This window comes from Exophiala dermatitidis, assembly GCF_000230625.1.
Source record: "Exophiala dermatitidis NIH/UT8656 unplaced genomic scaffold supercont1.2, whole genome shotgun sequence".
NCBI lineage: Eukaryota > Fungi > Ascomycota > Eurotiomycetes > Chaetothyriales > Herpotrichiellaceae > Exophiala > Exophiala dermatitidis.
Window position 1 is genome coordinate 167,975 of NW_008751647.1, and position 27,989 is coordinate 195,963.

At 53.1% G+C, this 27,989-nt stretch overlaps 9 protein-coding genes across 9 annotated transcripts; 2 read left to right on the forward strand and 7 right to left on the reverse strand.

The window, feature by feature from the left end:
- Positions 1 to 1,106: 1,106 nt before the first annotated feature.
- Positions 1,107 to 1,418, reverse strand: HMPREF1120_01570 (uncharacterized protein; the record flags this gene model as incomplete). Its single annotated transcript, XM_009155589.1, has 1 exon — positions 1,107 to 1,418. The coding sequence occupies one exon, from the start codon at positions 1,416 to 1,418 to the stop codon at positions 1,107 to 1,109; it is 312 nt and encodes a 103-aa protein (XP_009153837.1).
- Positions 1,419 to 1,842: 424 nt separating this feature from the next.
- Positions 1,843 to 3,798, reverse strand: HMPREF1120_01571 (WSC domain-containing protein; the record flags this gene model as incomplete). The annotated part of the gene is made up of 1 exon (XM_009155590.1): positions 1,843 to 3,798. One exon carries the CDS (start codon positions 3,796 to 3,798, stop codon positions 1,843 to 1,845), a length of 1,956 nt encoding a protein of 651 aa, XP_009153838.1.
- Positions 3,799 to 4,864: 1,066 nt separating this feature from the next.
- On the reverse strand, positions 4,865 to 6,670 carry HMPREF1120_01572 (uncharacterized protein; the record flags this gene model as incomplete). The annotated part of the gene is made up of 1 exon (XM_009155591.1): positions 4,865 to 6,670. The coding sequence occupies one exon, from the start codon at positions 6,668 to 6,670 to the stop codon at positions 4,865 to 4,867; it is 1,806 nt and encodes a 601-aa protein (XP_009153839.1).
- Positions 6,671 to 8,774: 2,104 nt separating this feature from the next.
- On the forward strand, positions 8,775 to 10,160 carry HMPREF1120_01573 (uncharacterized protein; the record flags this gene model as incomplete). The annotated part of the gene is made up of 2 exons (XM_009155592.1): positions 8,775 to 9,624; positions 9,694 to 10,160. 2 exons carry the CDS (start codon positions 8,775 to 8,777, stop codon positions 10,158 to 10,160), a joined length of 1,317 nt encoding a protein of 438 aa, XP_009153840.1.
- A 160-nt stretch (positions 10,161 to 10,320) lies between these two features.
- On the reverse strand, positions 10,321 to 13,096 carry HMPREF1120_01574 (uncharacterized protein). The gene is made up of 2 exons (XM_009155593.1): positions 12,329 to 13,096; positions 10,321 to 12,238 (listed from the first exon to the last, which is right to left on the reverse strand). Exons 1-2 carry the CDS (start codon positions 12,580 to 12,582, stop codon positions 10,711 to 10,713), a joined length of 1,782 nt encoding a protein of 593 aa, XP_009153841.1. The 5' UTR covers positions 12,583 to 13,096; the 3' UTR covers positions 10,321 to 10,710.
- Positions 13,097 to 14,010: 914 nt separating this feature from the next.
- Positions 14,011 to 18,576, forward strand: HMPREF1120_01575 (dual-specificity tyrosine-(Y)-phosphorylation regulated kinase; the record flags this gene model as incomplete). The annotated part of the gene is made up of 4 exons (XM_009155594.1): positions 14,011 to 14,107; positions 14,174 to 14,354; positions 14,414 to 17,408; positions 17,458 to 18,576. 4 exons carry the CDS (start codon positions 14,011 to 14,013, stop codon positions 18,574 to 18,576), a joined length of 4,392 nt encoding a protein of 1,463 aa, XP_009153842.1.
- Positions 18,577 to 19,354: 778 nt separating this feature from the next.
- Positions 19,355 to 19,657, reverse strand: HMPREF1120_01576 (uncharacterized protein; the record flags this gene model as incomplete). Its single annotated transcript, XM_009155595.1, has 1 exon — positions 19,355 to 19,657. The coding sequence occupies one exon, from the start codon at positions 19,655 to 19,657 to the stop codon at positions 19,355 to 19,357; it is 303 nt and encodes a 100-aa protein (XP_009153843.1).
- A 254-nt stretch (positions 19,658 to 19,911) lies between these two features.
- Positions 19,912 to 20,232, reverse strand: HMPREF1120_01577 (uncharacterized protein; the record flags this gene model as incomplete). Its single annotated transcript, XM_009155596.1, has 2 exons — positions 19,912 to 20,068; positions 20,171 to 20,232. The coding sequence occupies 2 exons, from the start codon at positions 20,230 to 20,232 to the stop codon at positions 19,912 to 19,914; spliced, it is 219 nt and encodes a 72-aa protein (XP_009153844.1).
- A 1,063-nt stretch (positions 20,233 to 21,295) lies between these two features.
- On the reverse strand, positions 21,296 to 27,989 carry HMPREF1120_01578 (uncharacterized protein). The gene is made up of 3 exons (XM_009155597.1): positions 23,913 to 27,989; positions 23,530 to 23,847; positions 21,296 to 23,474 (listed from the first exon to the last, which is right to left on the reverse strand). Exons 2-3 carry the CDS (start codon positions 23,773 to 23,775, stop codon positions 21,744 to 21,746), a joined length of 1,977 nt encoding a protein of 658 aa, XP_009153845.1. The 5' UTR covers positions 23,776 to 23,847; positions 23,913 to 27,989; the 3' UTR covers positions 21,296 to 21,743.

The following is a 27,989-nucleotide window of genomic DNA, read 5'->3' on the forward strand; positions in this document are numbered from 1 at the left end:
CAACAGCAACAGCAACAGCAACAGCAACAGCAACAGCAACAGCCTCAATACCACCAGCCCCAGGCTCAGCTTCAAGTTCAGCAGCGATATCGTCGAGAGCCCGCTCAGGCAGCACCAGCAGCAGTCCCACGACCTCGGGCTTTGCATCACTCACTGACACCCGCGGTGCCACCAACCGCCCAAAGTCGAAGGCCTTTGCATCATTCAAGTTCAGCGGTCAAGAGTATTTTGCGTGTTCCAACAGCGCCGCCACCACCGGCTCCGCAACCGCAACCGCAACCGCAGCCGCAACCATATCGGCCTCCGCCTCGTGAATGGAGCCTCTATCCTCCTCCGCCAGACCCGTGGCTTTATCTTCCCAAGGCGGATCCTATGTATCGACCCATGGGAGAAGAACTGCCCGGATGGAAGCCAGAATATTGTACGCGATTCAGCTCTCTACCATCGTTGGCTAGAGTGGTTTCTTTTTTTCCCCAAGACGGCTCCTATGATACGCCCATGGGAGAAGGACTGCCCGGATGGAAGCCACAGGCACAACACGATGCAAGCATGCAAGCCTACTCGCAATGTGGGGGATATCCTGTTGTTGGGTGTAGTACGGGCAAGGGCGGGGCATTTCATACTGATCAGGGCTGGCGCCGGGAGCATAAAGAGAAGCAAAGACAAAGAAAAAGAGTCAGATTTGTCCTAGAGACGGAAACAGGTGCAGCTACAGGGCTGAAGAGGCCATATAGCAGCGCCACAATGATGAATTATCCCAGCAATTAGTAGGTAAAGAAGCCAGGCTAGGCTAGGCTAGGCTGGTAGGCTTCAAGCACAAAAATCTGTGATAAATCGAAAACCGAACCCGACGGCAGACAAGAGCAATGAATCGATGAAGGCAGATAAGATATCTATTCAAGTACAGGTATAGAAGTGGGTGGGGAAAACTAAGTAAATGCCGTGGTGTCATCAAACATGCCCACCGACGACCGTTGTTGAATGACCGAAATAGTAAAGTGATGCCTTCTTTTCTCCCTCGCCTTGCAGTGCCCTTTTCAGCTGGATGATGCGGACTGTTCGACCGACCGACCGATCTCGTAGAGGAGACTCTGCAGCAGAGGACCTTATGATGACCAGCGAACCGATCTTTTTGTGCCACCGGCAGATGCTGCTGCAGAAGACGTGTCGTTTGATGCAACGGTTGTAGTAGCATCACCGCCCTTCTTCAGCCAGACACTCAAAGCGGCAGATCCACCGCAGATTTCTTGATTCGAGCCAGAAGCGCCCGTGCACACCATGTTGCATTTATCTTCGGCGAGGGTCGTGGCTGCAGCAATATCGGCGTCAGAGCCGCAGAAACATTGGCCCGCGTTCTCGGTGCCGGCAACAGCGAAGCCGCGGCCGTCACAGAAGGAGACGCATGCGTCGTTTGTCATTTTCCCACCGGCAACGTGGGACCATTGCGGTAGTGTGCGCGGGTTGACGGTGTCGACGAAACAGCCGGTGTAGGTCCAGTTGGAGTTGGAGACCGAGGGCGTTCCCGAGGACAATCCAGAAGAAGGAGACGACGGAGATGAAGACGAGGAGGAAGTTGATGGCTGATGATTCGCAAGTCATGGCTTTGTGTTAGGTTCAATTTCATTCATTCCGACAGGGAGGGCAGTCGAGTGGGATTCTTGGTGGTTTAGTGGACGAGAGAAGTAAGGGGAAGGGGAAAATTGAAAAAAAGGGGTAAGGGAAAAAAATGTATTTCTATTCTTGGGGGAGAGATAATTATGCAGAAGTGACTTGTCAGAGAAGGCTTTTTGGTAGGGCAGGGCAGGGCAGCCAGCGGTCGGTGAGAAGAACAGCTGAAGATGTTTAAGAGACGGAGGAAGAGTGCGCAGCCTTGGTGGGTGATGATAAGGAGGATGTGCCAGGAGTGGGAGCACTGGAGCCAGGAGTTTGCGGTGCTGACACGGCATCTGCATCACCCGAAGCCATCGCATCAGATGAAGCTGAGCCGGAATCCGAGATGTTTGGGGTTGTGTTTCTCATCGAACTCATTGCCGCTGCCACGTCTATGACGGCGTCGGCGTCATCGTCTGTGCTTGGGTCTGTGGCTGGGGAAGAGGAAGACGTGGGTGAAGGCGATGTAGACTCAGTAGAAGAATTTGTATTTACCGAAACTGTGTTGACTGGAACAACCTGATATTCAGACGAGGTTGTGCTTGAGATGGCCGCGGCCTTGGAGGTCGTCACCGTAGCAAGTGTAGTGGGAGATTCGCTGCCTGGAGCTACCGCCGAGACTATTGTGCTCGTTGCGCTACCTGAAGATGAGCCCTGAGCAGAGGACCCGGCAGGTGCTGAAGCAGCCGATGTCTTTGTGCCGGGAGAAGAAGACGAAGATGAACCAGATGGAGCGACGACTTGACTGGAACCAGAAGACACACCGAACTGAGCATTCGTGCATGAGTCTCCCGTGCACTTTTGATACAGGGACAGAGTGCTTGGGCCGCCGCAGAATTCCGAATTGTCGCCCATGCATTGCATCTGGCAGTTTCCGACCACACCGGGGACAGGCGCACCGCTCGACGGGATGGAGTTACCACAATAGCATTCTCTGCCATATTCGGTGCCGGCAACAGAGAAACCTTTGCTCTCACAGAAGGCAACACAGTTCTCGTTGGTCATTTGGTCATTCGCCTGGTTGGCGCCGGTTAGGATGCGGTTGTAGTAGTTATCTGTGCCGCATCCGGTATACGACCAGCCTTTGCTTGTCAGGTCGGTGAAGAAAGTGGCATTAGATGGTGTGATTTTGGTGGGAGCACCGCAACCGCTCTGAGGTGAAGCAGTAGGCCCTGGCTGGACCGGATTACAACCTGGCAAAGCAGAGAGGACTCCACTGACAGGTTCGTCGACCTCCGGCTGGATCCTGCAGCCCTCAGCCTGGGAATCGGGAATGAGTTTGAAGACTGGGCAGTCCTCCACTCGACCGCTGTCGTTGGTGCACTCGTCGACGGCGCTTTGAAGAAGCTCAGGATCCCAGCCCATGATAAAGTCACCATGGTGTCCATAGCCTGTGGGGTCGCCCATCGACCACACGAATGGCTGGCCTTTTCCGTACCACATATTGGCAAACTTGCCTGTATCCCAGATGACCTCGTAGAAGATGGAGATCAGATGAACAGGAAAGTCGGGTGGGCACGAGCCACTGTTGTACGAGCCAGTGGGATAAGACACATGCGACTTGTGGTCTGGCGTGTCCAAGTCCTTGCCGTTCCAGCAGGAAGGGAAGAAGACTTGCGCACGAAGGCCATCAGGGCAGTTGTAGTTGGGGAACATGGGAGTCTCTGCCGTTGCTGGGCCGTTGTAGTTGAGGCAAGCATAGCTGACGGCTTGACTAGCAAAGTCATCGCCCCCAGTTCGCTTGAAAGGGTTGCCTGCGACCATGCGAAATCCCGGGGGAAACGCTTTCAGGGTCTCGCCGTCACCCTTCCTTTGCAGGTAGTAGACGGTGGCACCGCCGATCTGGTTCACGCTCTCGAAAGAGCCGTTTTGGTGTTGGAAGAACAGCGTGGGAGTCCAGTAGTTGCTGTTGTCCCCAATAACCGTGCAAGACGAGCAGGTGGATTTCTGGGTGGTGTTGTAGTCCATGGTAAAATCAAAGGCGTTGCCTCCCATGATGGTGTGCAAATGGTTCGACACCTGACCAGGGCTGACGATGGGATCCGCCCGCTCCACGACAATGGGCGATTTGCAGGGCAGCCGCCAGAATGCTGACACAGGCGACGCCACAAGGGCGGCCAAAAGGCCGGTAACCAGGAGAGCTGACATGTTTTGGCTTCTCTCAAGAAGTGTCGAAGACGACTTGAAGCGAAAAGGCGGATTCCGGGAACGATCAATTCGAGATATAAGGGGGGCAAGGGACAAAGAATGGGACGTACGATTCAATCGTACAGAGGATAAAGAACGAACGGCGAAGTCTCCGACTTCTAGCCAATAAACGAATGTCAAGTAGCAACAAAAAGAGAGCGGCAAGGTACAATGGAAAGTAACTTGAAGAGAGGGAAGTTGTTGGTCGGGGAGGTTGATATACCAACCTGAGTGTTGCCCATTCCCATATCGACGGCCCTCATCGTTCAGGCCGGGGATAAAATTGCAGGCGTACGCCAGACAGCGCCTCTTTCGACGGCATCCTGGTTCACTCGGGCTTTCCGCAATGAATGCAAGGCTAGCCTTACAGCGTAGACATGTTCCACTCTGATTCCAAAGGCCTTTGCGATGGTGTCGGCGGCATGGCACGTTGCTGCCAAAGGACCTATTGGGAAACAACGCTTATCGGGGCACTGGTAGCTTAAGATCCGAACTGGAACAACGGTACCAAAGCAGGGGTTGATGACCTTACGATTTTTGGAGAGCAGGGGACAAAGAGACTGGTGTTAACCGTTGTGTGGAAGCAGTTAGGAGAGGATTCCACCCCCAATCAACAAAATGTAGAGGACCGGAGTGCAAAACCACCAGTGCTCAAAAAATGGTCTTCGAAAACCCACCGCCTTTGGGGGCCGTAGAGGTCACCTTGTTGTCCGTCACCCTGGAATGGGCTGACCGTGTCTAGGGCATGCTGGCTTTGAATGTTTCAGGAGGCTTTGCTAATTCTGTGATGAAACTGAGATATTGCCCCTTGACGCCCCTTGCAGGACGCCATGAAAGAAGTGGCGTCGTCGATGGGGAATTAAGATCGGTCGGCCTCGTCCAGCTTGGCAAACAAAACAGCTGTTGTATCTCGTGTCTGTCATTGGCCCGCGACGGCAGCTGGCAGGACAATGCAGAAGTCCTCAGCAGACTGCAAGGCTCCCCCAAAATGTGTCCTCTGCCTACTTTCCCCCTTGCCTGTAGTTAGTCAATCTTCATCCTCTGCTTTGACAGGTACTTCGAGGATGAATTCGCTGAATTCTCTCTCGATCTGTCCCCTCAATGCCCCCATTGTCAGGATATCCTTGTTGTACAGTTTATGGCCCAGGCGACCTACGTGCGCGCCTTGAGGGTCGTCTGGCACGCCAATGATCAGAAGCTCATTTTCGTCGTGCTTGTCTTTGTCTTTCAGAGCTGGTAGCCGGTGCTTCACCGCCTCGGCACCCAGGATGGTTGCAATCTGGGAGAGTTCTCGGTCCAGACTGCCGAGATCCGTTTTCAGTTGTTTTGTGAAGCAGACGGTAGTGCCCGCAAGCAGACATGTAAGTCCCTGTTTTCCCCGGGCCAATGCTTGCTTCAGATTGAAGCTCCATTGTTGTTCGCGGGTGGGGTCATTGGGGAGGAATTTCCGTACGTTTACGAGCTGCCCCTTGTCCACGCTCTCTGTGATCCATTGTTCTGTGACCACATCAAGTCCCAATGCTACTGCCATGATTAGCTTTCCAGTCTTCTTCAGCGGCCTGGCTCCGACGACTAGCACCGTCGCGTCACTGATCGAGGAGGTTACACGGGCCCCCAGCGACGCGAAGGATGTCATTATTCTTTTGTCTTCTTGAATATTGGTATTACTGAATATCGCCACGGGTTTCTGCGTGGCATTCCGCCGCGAAGAGCTCCGTCTCCGTGATGGTGTGCTAGCTCCTTCGGCTGGTGATCGCCGACGACGTGTTGCCTTTTCGCCTGTCTGGGGTCTAGGCAATGTCCAAGGCGATACAGTAGTTGGAAAAACCGGCGTCGAAGAGCCATATACTTCTGTGGTCGTCGGTGCCCTTAGGCTTGTTTGGATCACGATCGTGTTGTCCTCTTCCTCATGCATTTGAGCTGCCGGAGAGGGGCTGTGGGAATGATGTCTCGAGCTTCCCGCTTTACTATGCACGAGCTTTCGCTTCTTCGTGGGCCTCTCGGTGGCAGACAGATCTGCATCGTTGCTACTTTCCGCCCCATTGGAAGTTCCATGATGTCCCAAGGGAGGCGAGGATTCTGTCACGACCTTCTCGTCTTCTTGGGCCGTTGGATCGTTCGACTGCACCGTTGCTTCTCCCTGCTCCTCGTCTTGTATGGGCTTTGGCTTCTCTGTGAGCTCACTGGGAGAGGCATGATTTGGCTTCCTATTGTGGCCCATCTGAACCATTTTTCTAGGTGTCTGCGGAGGAGACGAATGTGCAATATGCCTTCTGTCTTCGTGTGCCGTTGAGGCCACAATTTCTGGGTCATCTGCCATAAACCTGGTTTCTTCGGTATCCTCATCTTGCCTTAGTTTCCGCTTCTTTGAGAGTCTACCAGCGGCAGCTGGACTTGCTGTGGGACTATGATCCAACACAGCTTCGTCCTCCTGAGGAGACAATGGCGGAACGGATGTTTCTTCCGGTTTGTCTCCTGCCTCCACTATTTCGACTCCTTGATGACTAGCCTCTTCAGTGGCTCGACCCTCGACCATTTTTCGTTCTGTTGTGGGCATTTCAGAGGCATGGAGACTGGTATCGACGTTGCTGTCTTGTAAGTCAAGTATTTCTGCGGCAGATAACGCCGCAGTACCAACCTCGTGGGCTTCAATGCGAACAGAGTCGTCTTGAGAGCCATTGGTCAACCGGTCGTCCGCGTTAGAGGTAAGTTCTTGGACAGGCCCTGTGGAATGTTGCGAGCTCTTGGGACTTGGACTCTGTACTTTGCTGGGCGGGCCTGCGGATGTGAGATCAGCGCAAGGATCTGTAAGTTCTGACCTGTCAGTATCCATGGTGGCAGGAAAATTCTCGTTTCTGCTGGGCGGCACATCATTCTCAGGGCTTTCCGTGTTGGTCGCAATCTGTTCTCCATGGATATCCCCTTTTGGTCTGTCTGGCCGGACAGGGCTGATCGCAGAACAGATATCCTCCTCCTTGCAAGATTTCCTTGAGATGCTCTTCCTCAGGGGAGGCTTCTTGGTCCAGAGTGACAAGAGGCAATGATGGCGGCCTCATTGAGTTCCATACTGTTCCTTGTTCATCGTCCCAGCGTACTGCCCATCGACCCGCTGGGCTGAGGAAATGTTCATCACCCCGGATGATGAGAGACTTGTGGTGTAACGAGCTTGACAGAGGTATTTCAAACTCTGAACCATCGTCATTCAGCACCGAGCAAGACCCATCGGTTTCATCGAATACACGGAGGAGGACGCATCCGGGATCGACCTCTGGCACTTTGATTAGTCAATGTCAACGTCGAGGATGTTGTCTGAGGTACAAACCGAGACAGAGGGAAGAATGCTGTGGATCAAGCTCTAAAGCCAGATCAATCGCGGTCCCCGCTGGCTGGTTCGGCAGGTAAAAGGTACCGCGCCCACTCTCAACAGGTAACGCAGCAAGTACCTCGCCTCCCGCGGCGTTGTAGTATACCAGGAATACCACACCCATTGTAGCACTTGGGCGATTCAACAGACGAGGACATCAGGCGGATTGAAGTCAGAGGCAACAGACCTTGGGGACGATGTGGGAAAAAGCGGTGCGTCAAAAGAACGAAAGTGAACAGGTACACCAGGAGCGACATCGACTCATTACCTGTTCAAGGCTACACTGGCAGTGCTGTGACTGCCACCGACTGCGGCGAGTCCTCAGCCTTGGCACTAACAACAGCCTCGTCGATGTGCTACGCAGCTCGGTGCCAGGTATTCACCGCAGATATGGCTATACTTTACTGACTCAGGCAGTTTAGAGAATCAGGGAACAGTAGATGGTGCGTCAAGGACATATGATCCGAAAGGCCATCCTGTGAGTCTACCATAATAGACGACGCTAACCGGGCCAGAGACGCATCCGGGTGTCCACAATTCATCCCTGGTTCTGAGGGCAATGGAGAGCACCGTTTATACAGTTCAGGACCTCGGGAGCATTCACAAGGTCATCAGTTGCCATCTGAACAGCGGTGATAGAAGTTTAGTGACGCACGAGGGTCCAAGTTCTGCAGTAGTACATGGTACGTACTAGTATGGATGCAACGGCGGAGCATTCGGAAAAACATAACTGCGTCCCACAAGCCAAAGGTCAAGGCAAGTGTGATATGCGTTGTACTCTTCTCTTTTCCACGTCTCATCTCAGCAGGTACTAGAGCATCTCTTACTTCCAGGGCAGATAACCGTCTCTTGACAACAGGTTACTGTACCGATGAGCTGGTGAGTTTTCTGACATGAGGTGTCCGTAACGGACAAGGGAAACAATATTAAGGCCTTAGTATTGTTCTTGATGTCTCTGATATTAAGAACTCCAAACACATACTCTTCTTATCTTCGATATGTTGCTCAGGCGGCTGAGACAGGAGATAGTGAGAGGATAGCTCAAGAGCTCCGGTAGGTAGGTGCGGACGAAAGAGAAGCAGGCTAGGAGGACTCGGAGATGACGGTGGGAGTGCTCGTTGTAACCTTGATCTTGGGCAGCCGGATTATGTGTGTGAATAGTTGGCAGATGAGCAGCTTGTTGCCTGCGCTGCAATCCGAAGCTGGGGATAGGGAGGGCGCAGGCAGATCAAGCACCAATGGTGCTGAATTTTCGTCTGGCGTCCCAGCGACCATGTGCTTGTGTTCAGGATGAAATTCTACTGAGTGAGAATGAAGTGAAGTGAAGTGAAAGTAAACGGACAGATTCAGTCACAACACAACCATCCAAAGTCTCTGCCGTCTTCCCTCTTCCTCTTCTCTTCTCTTCTTTCCCTCCCACCCTTCACTTCCATCCTTCACTCATCCAGTTTACTCATCCTCCTCTCTCTATCCAGCTCTTCTCTCTCCAAAGCGTCTTCAGACTCGACAGCAGCGTCTTTACTTCCTGATCGACGACGATATTCTGTTTTGCTGAATCTCTGCCTACGCAGGCATGGCCGTACGTACGATGCCCGCGGTGACTCTGACGGAAGCAACCAGCTTTCCCACCGCTGGCATTGGCGGCTCTTACTACGACACGGCCTTTGGCGTCCCTACCTACGGCAGTGCTGTCTTCAATCAGACTACCTGGCGTCTTCTTGACAATTGGGATCATGGCAATGTCAACTACGCTTCAAGCGAGGGATTGGCAGCTGGTCTCGCATGGGCAACCTTGATCTACCTTCTCGCTCTCACTCCGAGCCACAAGAGAACCACCCCTTTCCACTGCTTTCTCCTCACTGGCTTGGTCTTTATGCTTCTGCATCTCATGATCAATGTCATTGCCGCTCTCACTCCTGGTCTGAAGACTACGACTGCCTACATCTACATCACCCTCGACATCGCCTCCAGCGCCTGGCCTCGCAAGTACGTTGTAGTCACCGCCATGAGCGCTGTTGCATCCTGGTTTTCATTCATCTTCGCTGCTATCTGTCTCTGGCTTCAGGCAAAGGGTTTGATGACTGGCATTCGTGTCCGTTTCATCACCGTCTACAAGATGATCCTTGGATACCTCATCCTAACATCTGTTCTTGCTCTGGCAAGCTGTGTGGCATTCAACATCAAGCAGATCATGTACATTGGCAAGACCACTGCATTGGAAGAGAGCACGGCTGTGCTGCAACTGCGAAACCTCTACCTCATCACCTATGCAATCAGCATTGGCAGCTTCTCCCTGGTCTCGATTTTCTCCATCGTCGACATCATCTGGCGTCGTCCTTCCCGAGTCATCAAAGGACACAATGTTTTTGCGTCGGCATTGAACTTGGTCGGCCTGCTCTGTGCCCAGTCCTTCATGGTTCCATGTGAGTATAGCTACAATTATGTCCCCACAACCTGTTACTGTTTTTAGTTACTGACCACTTTCCGAACAGTCATCTTCTGCATCCTGCAGGTCATCCCCAACAATAGCGGAATCATGCTTCCCGAGATCATGCTTCTGCCATCAGTCTATGTCATCCTTCCGCTCGGCTCCCTCTTCATGACGGTCAACACTCCTGACTCGGAACCCACCTCCGGTGCTCTTCCTCTGAAGTCTGCCCCAAGCCCTGGTCCCTTTGACCGCTCCCCAACCTTGAACGGTGGCACTGTTTCCGGCTCTCGCCCAGGATCATATGTCCCAGACATGGCATCTGAGAAGACCTATACCGATCGCAAGTCTGTCTGCAGCCAACTCGACCGTGAGCTCAACCTCATCGATTCCCTCGACACTCTCGGTAAACAGGAGGCCGACTCCATGCTCCATGGCCAGGGCAACAAGAAAGCCAAGACTTCTGACGCACCAAAGCACGCCTATGGAGAGAAGGACAACATCCACGTCGGCACTGAGCAGATGGTCTAAACGAACCCGCACTGCCACCTCATTGTGGTCGTGTGGTCATTGATCATTCTACATCCTGGAATGGGGTGAAAGAAGAACGGGTTGAGTGGACGAGGAGCGGATTGACGCTGGTCGTGCTGAGTTTGAGCTTATTATTGCTGAGGAGTTTCATGGATCTGATCTGGTCCACACCCTGACAGATAGGGCGGGCGCAGACTTCGAACAATGGTTCGAAAGGGATACTACGCGCTTGGCCCAGGGCAATATCGGGGTGCATGGACATGGTACGGCATTGCAGAACACTGCTCACTACTAGCCTACTCAGATAGCACGACAGCACTAATGATAAAAGTTGTTTGAGAAAAGAAGAGCTCGCGTAAGGGATTTCGCCTCGATTTCGTGCTTTTCAATTCATTTCGCATGCAAGTCGTAGAGGTCTGTGGGCGTCGTGACATACCTGGATAGTCAAGCAAAGCTCCGTCGCCTCGTGATTTATTATCATGGAACACCGATCGCATGCCATGAAGCATACGCATACACATACACATACGTAGATTGACAGACGAAGAGATCAAGCCGAAACATCAACAGGCTTCCTCTTGACCAGCCTCACCCACCGCCTCCTCCGCCACTCGCCAGTCCGTCCACGGACATCCAGCCTCGTCGTCTCCTCCCAGTCTTTAGATTGGTTAGGCTTGCGTGCCTTATCCTTGTCTTTATCCTTTCTTTTCCTCCCCTTCTCTTCTTGCTGGCTACCAGATCCCAAAGAGAGATCATAATCGCCATAGGCCAACCACAACTCTTCGTCGCGGTTCGCACCAGTTCCCGGCGCCGGAGGGAGGTCCCATACCCAGCCGCCGAAATCCAAATTAACACTCTCGCGGCGGGCAGTGGATAAACTAGTATCTCCACCGTCGTCGGTCATCTCTTTATGGTCGTCCTGCTGCAACACATCATATTCGACGCCCACGATCAGTCGCTCGTTGACCCATTCCCCGGGCTCCAGGTCGAGTTCCCACTTTTTGCTCGCCCATTCCCATCCGTCCGGCGGCGCCACATCCTCGAAGAAGCGGGTTCCGCGAGGCCGATCGCCAGCGATGCGGGCTGGCGAGAGCGGATCGTACGGCGACGGAGTGAACAGATGAGGTTGCCATTCCGCTGCGGCAGCCGAAACAGCGCTCGAGCTGGTCTGCAAGGGGCGATGTTGGAGCTCGAAGATTTCCACTTCTCGCATCTCAGGCGTGCTCGAGAGCGTGATTTCGGAAAACGACGTGAATGCCGACTGGATCGATGCGGGCGCCGAGGATAGCAGAAGCCCACGGATGTTGTGTTCCTGTTTCAGCATGGGGTCGTTCAAGGTAGACGAAGCTTGCTTCTCGACCTGCTGTTGTGTTTTCTCGAGCCAGTCTTGCGCTACGGGGTGGTTGGAAATTACCAAGCCCCAACCGATCAAGAGGAAGATGAGGCGCCATGGGAGAAGATGGGCGGTGATGAAGGAGAAGGTGGTGAGGATGGTAAGGAACAAAAAGAGCTGGGACGAGTATGTCTCGTCGCTGAAATTGGTGGCGGGCGCGACGTTTTTCACCAGAGCGTCGTGGATGTTGCTGAAGTCGGCCATGCTGTTTTGCAGGTCGCGCATGTTGCGGAAAAAGTCCTTGGACGTCTCGCTCGCCGGCTTGATCGTGGGCGCCGGTGCTAGTGCTGGGCCCGTATACGCTTGATGGTAGTATGGTGTCGTACTGGAGACGGTCTTTGGAGGCGGTGGCGCAGGGTGTCGTGATGTGAATGCCGGAACCATGATGAAAAGCAGTGCCACTGCAAGAGGCACCACCGCCAGCAGGTAAGGGTCGAGGCAGACAAAGGTATAGGTGGCGAGAAAGGATAGAGTGTGTGTCGGCGTTCGCCAGGTAAAGAGCCGGGTCATGCGGTTCTGAAACACAAAGACGATGCCAATCCGTGCATTGAAGCGACGGAAGTTGTTGGTCATCAGAGGAAGGCTGAAGGCAGGCCGTCCGGCATACTTGATCGAGCGTCGATCGGCCGGGCCGCTGTCGTCGGGGTCGTCTACATCTTCTGTAGGGATGACCTGTTGCAGGATTCTATACAGTCAGGTCAGTTAAACGTCAATAGCCGTCAAGATGTTTGTTGCCAGATATGGAGGATTCAGTGCGTAAACAACTTTGCCATACTTTGAGAATAGCCTGTCCTGTAAGGACAACTTGGGCTCCGGGCTGGATTCATGCTTTTCCAATTGTGCAGCAAGAAGTTCTTGGCCCTTGGCTTTCAACCGAGAACTTGAAGCGGACAGTGCGCCTCTGAATCTTCCCTTATGCGATGAGGTGTCTGCTTCAGATGAAGGGGCGTCCTGGTCATTATTGGACACCGTGATGAGCGGGACCGGCTCATCTCGATTAACGAAGGCGTCAGCGGTGAACTCGTCCATCGTGGGAATTCATGCCACAACAGCGCTATCTTGGGACCATGTTGGAGGGTCGGAATATTCTGCACTCCTCCTTGGAAGATATAAATGTCCAATTTCGAGTGTGATGCTCATACTATTGGTGATGCCTACCTAGGTAGGTAGGCATGTCGTTGATATTGACATGGGGAAAGCTACACGTGACACGAGGGGCCGTCACATGATAAGGTATGGCCCTGTTCACTGCAACTGGCTAATTGCCACTGATACTCAGGGGCTGAAGATCTCATGTTAAATCTGAGTGGAGGTGCATAAGATAGGTACATTACTTTGGTGGCTAAAGTGGTTATAAGTTTCCTGTTGCTAGTGGTGGTGGCCTCCCCGTAGGTATACCGCTGTACAGTAATGCTGTAGTCAAGTGAAATCCCCTGATCTGTCATCGAATGTCGGCATGTTTACCATGTTTCGCCTTTGCCAGTGGGTTCGCTTCCATCAGCTCTAATCATTCGGCATCTATGGCGAAATTGCGAATAATAACAACAATGGATGATACACGAGACAGCTGGACAAGCGAACAGCGACCATGGCAAACCCACCCTGCTAGTAATGGAGTACTATGGCACCTTGATAGTCGTCGTCCAGCAGCTGCGTGGTAGTAAGCGGCAACAACCCCAAAGGAGACAAGCCACCCATGCCGCCATGCCCCTAACAGTCGATCTTTTAACTGGAGACTGCAGGCCTAGGGAGCCTAGCATGCGTCGCCCCCGTACTTTGACGCCCGCTTTTCCGTTTAGGGCCGCCCGTCACTGGACACTCAGGTACCCGGCGCTCACGGGCTCCCATGGCCACGCCTCCTAAAGCTCCTGTTCCCTGTCCCCTGAGCTCCTCGAGTTCCTGTTCGTTGCCAGCCCTGGAGTCTGTCCCATACCGTAGTCGATATCCCGGCCGCACACCTGACTTTTGGCGCGCTGCGCTCGAACTACTTACAACCAACACCACTACTGCTACTGCATGGCCTAAACTGTACCATGTTAGTCTCTGGCCAGCAGACAACGGTCACCGCAATATCCATTTCCTAACCACCTTTACCAAAACATATCACTACACAGCACCGCCGAACCCTCCTGGGCACCACATCCTCGATGAGCGCTCTGCTCTGTCCCACCCTCCTCGAGCCTGTGGTCCGGAAGGTCGGATCTACGTGACGGCATTCCAGCGCAACGCGTCGACTGTCTTGTCATCCCCTTCTCTACCGTTAATTAAACACACACCCTGGTCTGCTCGAAGTGTGGTCGCGACACGGTCGCTCGATTTGTTCCCACTTGTTGGCCCTCTACGAACTTCAATGGAGTGAACGCTGCAGGGCGTTCAATGGCGATGTATTCGGGTTGTATATAAAGAGACAGGAACTGAAAAGCACGCCCTAAGGGTCCGAGGGCAGCCGCCATTACCATGGCATACAGACAACATGCTTCTGCCGCCACATCCAACACCGGCAGCCAGGCAAAATATCCAGTTGCTGCAAAAGCCAATGATTCGGAACATGGTGGTACGGACTCGATGCAAAGGACATGTGCAGCAAAACCATCCCCACTGACGCTGTCACACTCTGTAGGAGACAACCTGCCGTCGAAGAAACCGCCGTCCTCATTCTCTACTACTGCCTTGAACGGCCAATCCACAGGGGACAATGCTTCATCCAGCTCTGCCGCCAACTCCCGGAGGAGGCAGTCGTCGATCCCAAGTGCCAAAGGCCCCATGGGACCGCGGCCCTTGGACTTTGGGACCGGAAAGAGGTTGGTCGTGGCTGCGGCTTCATACTGCTATCTTCAAACTGACTCCTTCCTGTTGTTAGGTCTACCAGTAATCCCATGGCTCCTCAATTCAATCCCGTCCGAGGAACGTCTGCCGTCGCTTCCCAAAATCCCTATTCCTGCGAATTATCCATCAACGACATTTCAAGGTTCAGTTTTGCATCCATACAAACCAAACAGCCCGCAGAGAGGGAAGGAGATGGATCATCGGGCTTTGGCAACTTCTTGGAGCCGACCTTTAACTTCGACGATTTTCAAGATACCATTGTCGGCACAGACCCCAACCTGAACCATTTTCCTCTCCCTGGCCGGGGCACAAATGTCAAAGCTTCCTCCGCGGCCGAAACGCCGGGCGCCGATTCCAAGAAGCCCGCCATTCAACCAGCCATTCCCATTCCTTCTCGCAAAGGATCAGGAGTGACGCCTCTGGCTCGCAGAGGGTCCACAACTTCCAGTACATCTCGGAACTCCAACAAATCAGACTCAATGACAGTCACTGCAACATCGGTGCTTCGAGGCAGAAGACAAAGCCATTTCCCGCCGAACTCGTTCAACAACGCGAACAGTGGGGTTAAAGCCCCCAGGAAATCCGTGGGACCGGGCACGTTCATTCCTCCACAACAATCCGAGAAACTGACTGTTAGACGGCGGCCGAGCGCTGGGGGAAGAAAATCAAGTGCGGAGAGCGCAAAGGGCCTGTCGCTTAGGGGGTTGAGTTTTCGAACGGGGACCAACGGGAAGGAAGATATCAAGACCGCGGGAACAATTCGCCCTAGACAGTCACTGGCTGGGAAAAGGCGATCTTCAAAAGACCTCCTGACGACGCCGTCAAGAACGCCAGACCTGTCCAAGTCGGCCTCCAGTAGTGCTCACCATACCCCCACACGCAGAGACGGGACACCGGGCAGGACGACAACTCCTGGAGGGAATGCTGACCGCACTCGTCGGATATCTGTCATGCCTCATCATGCCACTGGATTGGGAGCGCGAACAGTAAGCCCAACCGATGCACGGCGAATGAAGCGGATGTCGACGGTCCCTCCTGCACCACCACTGCCTCAGAGCAGGATCTCTCAGGCCCCTCCGACTCCCCAGCCTGATCCTATACCACAGTTGCCTCAGTCTGATCTACAGTCTCCCCCAGTCCAGGCCCGCAAGAGCTTGACCCCGTCTTCATCGAGAACCACGCCGGATCCCAATCGGAAATCGTACAGCTCTGGTCAGTCTTTGTCGTCCAATACTAGTTATAGTTCTGTCCGCCAGTCCATCAACAACGCCACAAGACTATCTCAAGCGATGAGTTCCTCCAGGCTTCCCGCTCCAAAACCCCGGCTTGATACATCTACAAATTCCACCTACGAACTGGAAGTGCCCCCGGTCCCAGCCATACCGAAAGCTTACGAGTCACCCGGCAGTGAACTCGATCAGCCGTTCTTCTCTGCCCGGTCGTCCAGTCTCCCGCCGTTTGATGAAGCTCTGTCAGAAAGCCCTGCGTTGTCGACTGCAGCCGATGCTGTGAAAGAGCTGGAGACTCCTCCGGCGCCGAGCACATCCTCACATGTCTCTGGTCCTACTCCTCACGTTGAAACCGAGCCTAGACCCCAACCACAGCGCAGAGAGAGCAAGAAGAATGTCCAAACGCTCAGACTACCACCTCTGAACCTGCTACCATTGAGCACCCCTACTTCAGCGAAGATCAGGTCATTGAACTCGAAACCAGACTCCGGAGAAAGGCCGGCAACGCCTCCGGGCACTCGCAATGCAATGAAGACTCCAAGCACACCGTTGACAGCTTCCAAAGCAAGCTTTTTCTCCAGAGGACATAAAGCAGCCGAGGATACGATGATGCTTCGAAGTAGCACTTCGCATCATGCCCTTCGGTCAGACGAGCTGGAACATACCAATGGTATCAGTCCTAGTCTTCCTGCCTTTACGTTTGAGACGGACAAAAACCATCGCAGAATATCACCATTTGTCTCTTCCTCCCTACCCAAGAATAACGATGATTTCAAAGATTTTATGCAGCCCAACCTTGACAGGAGTACTACTCACTCGCGCCCAAATGGCCCGCGTGCCCCAAGCTTTTCTGTCACTCCGAAAGCGGAACATAACCCTGGCCCTGTGGAGAAGCACTCCGAAAGCGAGTCGGGCTTCTCGACATCCCTCAGGAGGAAGCTAAGTCGCAAACGCAGCGAGCAGAAGGTGTCAGAAAAGGCCCAACAAGGCGCGGATCCTGCGGATTATGACAATATGCCACCTCCAAAACTGCCAGCATCGGCTAGCTGGAACAATACGCAAAACAACAATGCAGCGCCTGCTCAAAAGCCTTCATACATCAGGTCAAGGAGACAAACCTCCACATCAAGCACAAGCACTGCGCCAGAACGCCAGGAAAATAATGATAGTTCCCTGTTACATTCTTCTAACAACCGTCCCTCAGCAGAGAATCGGCACCTCACACCGCTTGCAAACCGGTCAGGGTCGTTGTCAACAAGCGCTTATAATGCCAATAACTCCCAAAGCCAACGGGCCCACGAGCAAGGTCTTGACCGCGATGATATGATGGCAGAGGAAGAGATGAAGAAACTTGCATCAAAGAGGAAGGATTTTGAATCCGCAGCCCGCGAACTTGATGCCCTCCGAGCCAGGGCACAACCTGCCAGGCGTATGTCGGCTGGCACAGCCGCGAGGACGATGGATTTGAACATCTTTGAAAGGGGAGAAATTGTCGATTATCCTGATATTTACTTCACCGGGACCCCCGATGCTCGAAAGATTGTTGGCGATCTGAATTCGGCCTCATCGAACTTCGGATATGATGATGAGCGAGGCGACTACAACATTGTGGAAGGCGATCACCTGGCCTATCGGTATGAAGTGGTTGATCTGCTTGGCAAAGGCAGTTTTGGACAGGTCGTCCGGTGTGTGGACCACAAGACTGGTATTCTCGTTGCCGTCAAGATCATCCGCAACAAGAAGAGGTTTCATCAACAGGCGCTGGTGGAGGTTAACATTTTACAGAAGCTGAAAGAATGGGTAAGCAACTGCACCATTGATTGACGGCACTATTCTAACTTGACCATAGGACCCCGAGAAAAAGCATAGTGTCGTCAACTTCGACCAGAGCTTCTACTTCCGAGGTCATCTCTGCATCTCGACGGATCTGTTAGGCATGAACCTCTACGAGTTCATCAAGGCCCATGACTTCAGGGGCTTCTCGTTGAAGTTGATCCGACGATTCACCAAACAGCTTCTGCAAAGTTTGATTCTCCTCCATCAGCACAAGGTCATTCATTGTGATCTGAAACCAGAAAATATCCTTCTTGCACATCCGGTGCACTCGGAAATAAAGGTTATCGATTTCGGGTCAAGCTGTTTCGAAAACGAAAAGGTGTACACGTACATCCAGTCTCGATTCTACCGCTCTCCAGAAGTCATTCTGGGAATGTCGTACGGCATGCCGATAGACATGTGGAGTCTTGGGTGTATTCTTGCCGAGCTCTATACGGGTTATCCTATCTTTCCCGGCGAGAACGAACAGGAGCAACTCGCTTGCATCATGGAAGTCTTCGGCCCACCGGAGAAGCATCTGATCGAGAAGAGCAGTCGGAAGAAACTCTTCTTCGATTCGATGGGCAAACCCCGGCTGACCGTGTCATCGAAAGGAAAGAGACGGAGACCAAGCTCTAAGGATCTCCGACAAGTGCTGAAATGTGATGACGAGGCATTCTTGGATTTCATTGCCAAGTGTTTGAAATGGGACCCATCCCGACGTATGACACCTCATGAAGCGAACAAACACGAATTTATCACTGGCGTCAAAGCCAGTTCGACCAACACGAGACGACCGGCCGTGTCCGGCGTGAATTCGCCTGTCAAAAGAGTCAACTCTGTTGCAAATCCTGCCGGTACCAGGCCCTTGCCCCAACCACCAACATCTACATTGAAGGCGCCCGTTGGAAGCCGACTGGAGGTGTCTCCGAGTAAGCCAGGGGCAAGGCGACAGTCGGCAATGCAGGGCACAGCGGCATCACAGGCAGCATCACAAGCATCACAAGCATCACAAGCGAAGCGGGCGTCTCACGCGGCCATGTCGTCTTCGGCGTCTAATCCCAGTTTGTCGAGATTGACTGCCAGTCAGCGAAGCCTAAGCGGGCGATCTGACCTTGCTGCTGCCGCCGCCGCTGCAAGTCTTGTGAAATGAGATGATAATAGCACGGGTGACGTTTTTTGATGTTGATGCTTGACGTGCTTGGGAGAGAAAACGAATCTCTCCACATCATTAATGACAATATATAAGAGCGGGCATGGCGGAACAGCCAATCATGGCTGGCGAACGACATGAGGCCGAGTGTTAATGGGGAGGCGGCTATTGACTTTTTGGGCGGTCGCCTCAATGCAGATTGCGTGAAGATTAGTTCTATATACCCATTTGATTGATGGCGGTGTGCTTTGGTTTCTGGGGAGAGGGGATACGCTGGTCAGGAAGCAAAGAAGCAATCAGTTTTGGTGGCCGTTTTACAACTTGGGTGGACAGAAGAGTGAGAGAGCCAGTGTTTGAGGGTATCCGGTCCGCAGCTTCAACTGTACAGATATGAATGATCAGGCTTCGTAAAGGTGACTTATCTAGCCCGTACTAGTATTCAATGAGCGAAACTGTCGTGGAATGCTTCTGTAAAATGAAACGATCCCAATATTGCTCAATACTAGTATCCTTCCTTGTCTCTTCCGCCAAATAGCGGGCCCACGCATAAAAGGTGGTTGGCGAGTAGAGGTGACGAACTTAAAGTTGGACACCGTCCAATCTCTTCGGGTTCAAGTTGCAAGTTAGTGATCCGGCGGCGGATGGAACCAGAGTAGGACATGGAGAGCGTCCTCAATAGTAGTATGTCAGTGGCCAAAAAAGCATAGCATTGTAATAGTACTCGAGCAATAACGATAATGGATCCTGACACCCAAACTTCAAGTTTCGCTTTCCCCTACTACCATCCCGTAGTTTCCATCAACAAAAAATCTAGAAAACTGGAGGTGCCCTTGTGTGTGTTGTGTACGGGAATCAGAAAGATAGACAACGCGCCCGCTTCACCATATCTGAGCATAGCAACCACCCACAACCCTCGATCTTCAGCGCGTCCACGTAAAAAGGTGGTCGAGACGAGACGACGTAGTACGGATACTGCAGTAGGTTGGGGGCCGTTCTTGAGAATGGACTGGACGGGAGACCCCTTTGCATACGAAAGGATATTGCAGGTTTTCGGGCTGGTCTCTTTTTTCATCTTTATCATTTCTTGCGCTTGGAGCAGAGAGAGCGCGCGCGGTTGACACCAGCCTCGCCCTTATCAACCCCGAATCGAACGGAACGTATGTCATTTCGGGCTTTTAACAGCACATCTCGGCGCATTCGCAGCAGTCGGCGCAGCATTCACATCCTTCCTCGCAAACGAAGCAGCAGCATAGGGCGGCAAGACTGTTTTGTTAACAAATGGTCAGCCTGACGAACGTACAGTATAGTATAAACTCGGGGGTTGTGTTTCTTTTCTTACCATGTGCCCAGACAACCGCGGTCATTGGATCTTCGTTCTTGAACATAGACGGTCTGGGGTTGCGCTTGCATCTGTGGCGGACCTTGTTGGTAGTAGCCTTGTTGAGGAGCGCCGTAGCCCGGTTGTGGTGGTGCGCCGTAGCCTGGTTGGTATCTATTGTTGAAGATGTTAGCCAGGGGACTCTGACGATAAGATGATGTGGATGAATGAATGAGATGCAGTGTGATGCGATGCGATGGGATATTGATCACTCACGTTGCTCCCGGTTGCTGAGGGTAACCGCCCTGAGGACCGCCATAGTAACCTTGATTCGACATGGCTGAAGGTGAACGAAATGAACTTGGAGGTGGAGGTTGTAGAGATAGAGGAGAACGATTTGGGTCTGTTGATGAACCGCGCTGACGACTTGGTTTTGTGAGTTTGTGTGATTGTTTGGTGGTTGTGGTTCGTGGTTGGAAGGATGACGGTGAGAAGTAGAGAGGCAGAGGAGACGAGAATGATGGTAGCGGTAAAGAAGAAGCGACGTAGTAGTAGGAGAGTCGAGAGTAGTGATGCGTGGCTTAGCTGAGGGCTGGAGCGACAGCTGTTTTACGGGAACAGGCGCGGCACGGGCACTGCAGTCGCAGCCATGGGCGGGCACTATGCGAATATTACGGGCATGTTACCACCTGGACAACCCCCGGCCAGGCACTCAGTGGTACCAATTTAAGGTGCGAAAAGGCTTGGTTACTTTAACTGAGCTTAGCACCCAGGGCATAGGTACAGTGACAACGGCTTTCAAGCTCACTGCTACAGTCTGTTCAAGGAGGCAAACGACACCCTGAACCCATCAACTGCCGCAGGGGGACGAGGGTCATTTGTTCCAGACGTGTTTGGAATCTCATGGCTGAGTCGTCGGCTCTCCGCGGCGACTCGCCTCTACTAAATCCATGCAACGAGCGAACAAGCGTCACCCGATGCGCATACCTACCTAGGTACCTTTCTATTAGCCATTCAACCACGGCCTACTGATGAAACTGACTGTGTATGTTGCCTGCCTTCACGGCGGTGGCCACCACTGTACGACATCACCATGCTGTGGGTGACTGGCACCTACGTCCATACCGGTTTCACGACGCACTGCAGTGGCAGCTGACGGAACCTCCACGCCGTGTCTACGTCGGCGCTCGCTCAGCCACACCACCTTGACACCACGGCCAATGGCTCTCTCGCTACAATCAAGCATCGGCTACAACCGGCGATGGGTCGATGTCGATGCAAGTGACAGCGGATCTGGACACGCGTCGTGCCTCAGATGCCACCACGCATTGGCCACCGAACCGTTCAGCCACCTTTTTTCAGCCGCTATTCCACCACGGGCGCCGCTGTTAGAGAAGAGCAGGAGAAAATAACGGTCTGATATACACCGGCAGCTGAACGTGAATTTGCACTATCGAACGGAAGAAGGCCTCTCGTTATCCATCATCAGCCATCGTGGGCCACAAACTCGGCAATGCCGTAAATCAAAAACGCCATATTTTCAGACAATCAAGCAGCTGGAAGACCGAATTACATGGAAGCTGCTCTGCCATTCCCGTCCCTCAAGCCTGTTAACAATCCGTAAAAGAAGCAATCTGTGCTTGCAGCCTGCCCAGTTCAAGTTGACTGTTGCCACATTCAAATTCATGGTTCCGAAACCCACGTCTCGTCGCGGGCTGACTCCCGCAAAATTATGTACAGATCAGGTATGAAAGGTAGGCACTTGACGCCAGAAACAAATAAAACGCCGTCCAAAGACCCCCCCCAAAACTGGCCCTTTTCTTCATCATTTTTTGCAAGTTGTCATCAATCATGGCGGAGTGAGGTGGTATGGGAACGTGGAATCGTTAGACAGAGCAAAGCTCGAGGGGTCGTACGCAAGGTTCATTGGTGCCGAGGGGCTGAGGTAGGTGTTGGGGTGTAGACCCCCTGCACCATTCATGGCAAGCGAGTCGGTGGTGAAATTGCCCAAAGCCATGTCGGCTTGAGTCACCTGCATGTTGCCGTTGAAGTCGAAGTCGGAAACGTCAAAGTCATTCGGTTGGCAGTCTGCCATGTCGTCCAAAGCTGCGGTAGGGAAAGTGGACGATTCTGCAGGCAGGTTTTGAACGATCAACCTGCCGTCCAAGTTCATCTCGATCTTTTCATACATCCAATTCTTGAGCACGTCCATGGATGGATAGTTACCGCCTCCCATACCACCGCGATGTTCGCTCTTCTTGCCACGACCGCCTCGTCGATTCTTGCACGGGTTGAAGTGGGCGCGGCGGAGGTGGGCGGCAGCGTTGTAGTTGGCGCCGTACGCTTTGCCGGTGCGACATTGCTTGCAGTTGGACAGGAAGTTGCCGTCTGGCGAGGCGTCTTTACAGATCCACACTCGGCGGACTTTGCTGTGGCGGCGTTCGATGTGTCGGCGGAGTTCGTGGTCACCGTGAAAGCCCTGAGGTTGCTCGTTACAGAAGCCACAAAAAGTCGTCTTACGGGGAGGTTGTTGGCGCACTGCGCGAGTGATTTCGGCTTTGTGTTTCACTGTACCATCTTCGGCTTGGACAGCCACCAGTTTGGGTTCTGGCAAGTCCGCCGGCCCGGAAGATGGGGCGTCTTTCTGTCGCTCCATCTTCGGGGCCAGCGGCCGCGAAACCGTGTTGCTGGTGGTGCGTGGGACTTCTGGTTGGACAGGTCCTCGAGCAGCAGAAGGCAAATGAGAAGTGGAAGAAACAGAGACAGATGAAGCATTGCTTCCGGTGGAAGGCGAATTCTTCATCTCAAAACTGCAAGGAGAAGATGATGATGGTAGATCATCATCGTGAAAAGAAAAACGAGAAAGATTGTTGTAACCGAGTTCGGTTCCAACAGAAGAAAAAGGAAACAAGGGCGCTGGGACCGTCGCATTTGCAGAGTCTCGAGAAAACTCGGACGGCAACATGTCAGAGGCTTTGGCTACTTTCATCATGGGGGTCGAGTCCATGCGAAACATGCCAAAGCCGTCGCAGAGAACATCATTGGTGTTGGTGCGAGTCATGGGCTCCGACATGACGGTCGGCCCAGTCATCAGACTCGAATTGCTTGTGGCAGTAGTCATCGGGGTATATACCTCGGGTGACTCTATTGCCGAGACATACGGGGAGGTGAGCTGAGAAAGCTGGCTGGTCAGCACTTCACTACGCGCTTGGGTCGTGGGCGGCGTCAACGACAACGACATCGGCATTGCCGCCGCTGTCTGGTAGTCTTCCGCCCTCGACCTGGCGAGGAAATCCGAAGGAGACATATCTTGCACTTCTTCGATGAAGTTGAGGCTGGACCTGCCGTATCGATGCGGGTAGGATGCGGCCGCCGAGGTTTGTCGTTGCCCATTTTGCTGGCGGGGGATGGGCATGGGTCCGATGGTCGCCCTGGTAGGAACCGAAGAGGAGGGACGCATGGGCGAACGGCCCGGTTGATGATGTTGATGTCGAGGGCCAGCTGGACCAACAGGGGCGGAGATGTGGCGTTCAAGCACAGGTGCCGAGGGACCCGGAGCCGAAGATGCCAACGAACGGGACTTTGCCTCAAACCGTCAAAGGAAAGAAAGAAGCATGGACAACAGGAGGACATACAGGATCAGTCCGTTTTGATGCGGGCTCCATACCAACAACCATCGCCTTGGAGGCGGTCCGTTTCTGGGGCAAGGTGAAGCCAGTAGTCTCGTGAGTAGTCGACGGTGAGGATTTGATCGCGTTACTGATGGTTTCCCAATACTGACCCCAGCCCCGTTCACGCTCCTCGGCAGGAAGATGTTGGTTCTCCTGGTAGTAGACCGCTCGACATGAACGAAGCACGTCGATTAGAGCACTGGAATCCATGGTTGTCGGCTGTCGCTTGGACTGGTAGAACAAGACCCAATAGGTGCCAAATGGAATGGTGATGTGGCCAATCTGTATGGTAAAGTCAGCAGCTATTCCAGAATGTCAGTTGAGCTCCTCCACAGTCCTATGCTTACATCTGAGGATGGAAATGGCACAGCGAGGCAGTATAGGATAGTACACCAGAAATAGCTCGAATTCAAAAGTTCAAGTCCGAAGGGTCAAGGACCAGCAACAATGAAGCAAAGCGGTAGCAATTGGGGAAGAGAATAATGGAGACAAACAGGTCGACCGGTTGGCAAGTGGACGGGAGTAGAGGCTGTTATAGCACACTGCAAAGTAGGCGAGACTGCCGGACTGTGCTAGTAGCCCTTGTCTTCGAGAAAAAGGCAATCAAGTGTTGGCCTAGCATGGTGGAATACGAACGACCAGACGTGGGGACCAGGGTCAGGTTCATCACGTCTTTTTCCCAAGCAAGATCACAGTTCCCGGAACCCATGATGGCATACAGTACCTCGACTGTACCACTACAAGCATAACAACAGGCCGGTCTGACGATTGACGGCACTGGCAAGCAGCAGCAGAACTTGAAGCAACAGAAGCAGCGAGCCAAACCTGGGAACGCAACACAAGTGACAAACGTCGGAGGCTTCGCGGATCGTGGGGTTTGTGACATGCCCTGGTCTGCCTCGACTCGTTCTCATGGGCGGTCACTGCTAGCAGAACGTCCCGTCCGCCATCTGGTGTGTGTGTGAGACGTACAGCAACCCCCTGTCGCCTGGTCGCCGGTCGCAGGGTCGGTGGCCTACCTGGCCTGGTGGGCGGACTGGGAAGTGCTTGGGAGAACCAGGTGCCAGGACACGGTTGCAGTGGCCCAGCTAAAACTAAACACTCTTTGAGCCTAGAATTCGTAAATTGTACTGTTTTCTCCCTGGTCCGCTTCCCTAGGAAAGGATTCCCAACGAGTGTCCATGAGTGACATGGCCATGGCTCCCGGCCCGGCACACCCCAGCCAAGCCACCAAGCCACGACGATAAGGTGGATGGGTGGGCGTCTCCGGACGGGCTGGCTGTCAGTCAGCTGGTGCGGCTCGACCCTTGAGACGGCGGTTAGTATTGATGGGACAAGTGGCATGGCATCGCCGGGGGGAGCTTAGGTATAGTCAAGTCAATCGAAGTCAGCCCAGCGAGCAGCCGTTGACCAGCACCAGCCCGGTCAGTTGGGATCATCAGCATGAGCAAGCAGCTGTGCACCTATCGACCGGGGGTCGACTCGAAATACACAGCCTAGAGTGTCGATCTCTCGATTGGCCGCCCCCTTCACTAGGTAGATACTGGCAGTTGGAGAAGCAGAATGGAAGCGAAGGATGTCGAGTCACCGACTGCCAGTGGTTCTGGATGTGCAAGCGGTTTGACGCAGTGGGCACGGATGTCGATCGCTCAGGGTTTATGGTGCCAGTGGCGTGGCTGATTGGCGTCAAAGGGTCTCAGTCTTTTCTGTATGCTTGTTTGCTGGCCGCCTCACTTTTGGATAATCCCGGTACTACTCGTGCTTGTAGACGACTCACAAGACGGGATTTTTGCGAGTTTCTGTGTTACTGCCCAACCTAACCCAGCCGAGCCGGGCTAGTCTTTTCGTTTTTTTCCCTTTTTCTTTGCTTTTTTTTTGAGGTACGGGCTTTGACACGGACTGGAATTTTCGTCTCGTTGAGGTACCTTGTGCATCTTCCATGATTGTGATTGAAAGGATAAAAGACGCAGGCAGCAGAAAATCGTATAGAACAATAGTAATATAACTGGTGATTGCAGTGATTCTGGGGTAGACGCGAGTTCAGTGTCCAAATTACCAAGTTATGTTATGTTATGCAGTGCTTGTCATGTCTGACTGGTGAGCCCCTGACTAGCCAGTTGGACAAGACAACGCACGATGTTTGTTCGTAATTTGTGTTTTGCTTTCAATAAGCGAGAGACTCGGAGCAGGGATATATTGTATATACGTGGTGTTCTTCATGGGTGTTAACCGAGTCGAGTCGACTGAGATGTACGCGTCTAGAAAGGCGTGCTGCTGCTGCTGGTGCTCACTCCATCGAGTAAGTCCGCTGGAGATGCCGTATGCTATACAGTGTCCTGCATATGCCCATGAGATGCAGTGGGTGGCATAAGGTTCTTGAGTGCACTAGTAAAGTACTGGTACATTGGCCAGCACCATCACACATCATGGCTTCCTGGAGATCAGCTGAGGATAAAGCCTTCTCCGGGAGGGCTTGTGTTTGCCTTTGTTATTTTTAGTGTCCTGAAAGGGCAGGTAAGTTGCAAAGTCGATATCAACGCAGCGGTCGTCTTGGGGCTCACGGGGTGGCCTTTCCACTGGTAAGGCAGTGCAGAGCATTGCATCACCTTCTGTGATCCTGCCGAAGGTCGCCTACCTAGAATGGCTTGCCTATCTGGGTTGGTAGGCGCCTACCGATGGGGACTCGGAGTATTCTGCCAGTTGTCCAAGGTGAGGATCAGGTGGCAGTTGGCAGTCAGTATGGCGTTTGGCGTTGGGCCGAAGACTTTTGGGCGGCATTCGGTGGCTGACGGTTGACCATCGAAGGGCCATGGCCTTTGTGCCCAACTACATAAGTCCTCGCTGCATGTCAGGCATTGATCATTCCAGAGTGGTTGGGAGCAAAGGCCTGTGCAGAATTGCTCCATTGATCCATTGCACCATGACCACGAACCCGTCGCATCATCTCTCTTAAGACTTTGCAGACACATCGCAAGCAAGAAACCTCAAGCCGACGTTCAAGGATTGCTGTGGGAGACTCTTTTGAAGACAATGAGCCTATCTCCAGGACTGGACAGACATTTCTGCAACGAACAGGATCGGGAAAGGAAATCGCGAGCATCGTTGTGATGGATGGGGTTGCTTTGGTTTCAGCCTGATATTTGCAGTGTCCGTTCCGTGGTGACTCTGGGAAGGGCATTCATCGGTGATTGCAGTGTGATGGCAGTGTCAAGGGGCGCCCACGGACAGGCAACCCAGCCGACTGACCAACAGGCCACTGCATTCAGACAGCACCGAGGTAGGACTCCTATCTTCTCATCCAATATGCAATCCTGACGGTTCGCAAGAGGGTAGATGTGTTGGGTGTGGTCTTGGGCATATACATGTCCCACCCGACCCTTCAAGGGCCTCTTTCCTGGGATGTGGTCTTGCATATCGAGTCCGTTTCATCGAAGAGACTTTGTTACTTGCCATTGCAGTCAGCGACGATGAGAGTAAGGTGGTCTGACCAGGGAGGCCTTCGGTGATCCTCTCGCTGCCCAATCACTAGAACTGTCCCTTCCGCTGTCCCTTCCTAGGAGGTCTACATTTTGGCCGCTAGCAGACAGAAACGACTGACCGGATCAGGATGACTGTGTCGAGAATGTTGAGCTGGCGCATTTCCCCATGTCCCGTCCAAAGGTAGACGCACACGTTTCACCCGTGACCACGGCATTGCCCTGATATCGAACCCTGCAACCATGCAACGAGAAGCGTATCCGGAACGTCCTTATCAGCGGTTATCACATTGATATCACAACAATGTCAACATCAGAGACGAGAAAGGATCGAGTGAGGCAATTCCCAACTTCCTACAAATGCAACACTTTGAAATTGAGTCAAATCCAGACTGTGTAGTTTCGTTTCAGGCACCATTTTCTGTCTGGTTAGTAGGCAGATCTTCGCAAGGCTCGATTCAAGGCGATGCCTAGTGAAATGCGTCATAGGCAAGAGAGACCACAACGAGGCCCTGGCACTTTCCATCAAAATCCCTGAGGGTTATGTGAACCCGGCATTATCACAACATCCCTAGGGCCAGAAGCTGACAGCCAGGGACTAGAGACAAGCCAGCCACAACGTGGCATGGATATAGAAATCCTTCAAAATAGTGTCCCCAACGTTGTTGATCATGACAGTCAGTCCTCAGGGAACGATCTAAGGATCATCATGGACCCTGAAGGTCTGGATGTACCTGTAGATCCGGAAATCACCGCGGATCATCGATGCTCTCAGGTTGGCCTGAATGCGCGGTTTGTACATATGATCGACGCAGCGAGCAGAAAGCGCCTTTGACGTCGACGACGAGGGGACTCTGACCGGGGGTAGTGGAAAGGTCCCTGATTGACGGTGACCAGCCTGAAATCACTCTGCCACTGAGTGCCAGGGGATCAATACCTTTAGGTACC

Bases quoted from the DNA above. Each gene is read 5' to 3' on its own strand.
- HMPREF1120_01574 (XM_009155593.1), bottom strand. From the start codon at position 12,582: ATGGACGAGTTCACCGCTGACGCCTTCGTTAATCGAGATGAGCCGGTC. The intron at 12,239-12,328 runs GTATGGCAAAGT...CTGACTGTATAG, and splicing joins CAGGACAGGCTATTCTCAAA to AATCCTGCAACAGGTCATCC.
- HMPREF1120_01578 (XM_009155597.1), bottom strand. From the start codon at position 23,775: ATGGATTCCAGTGCTCTAATCGACGTGCTTCGTTCATGTCGAGCGGTC. The intron at 23,475-23,529 runs GTATGTCCTCCT...TTTGAGGCAAAG, and splicing joins CATCAAAACGGACTGATCCT to TCCCGTTCGTTGGCATCTTC.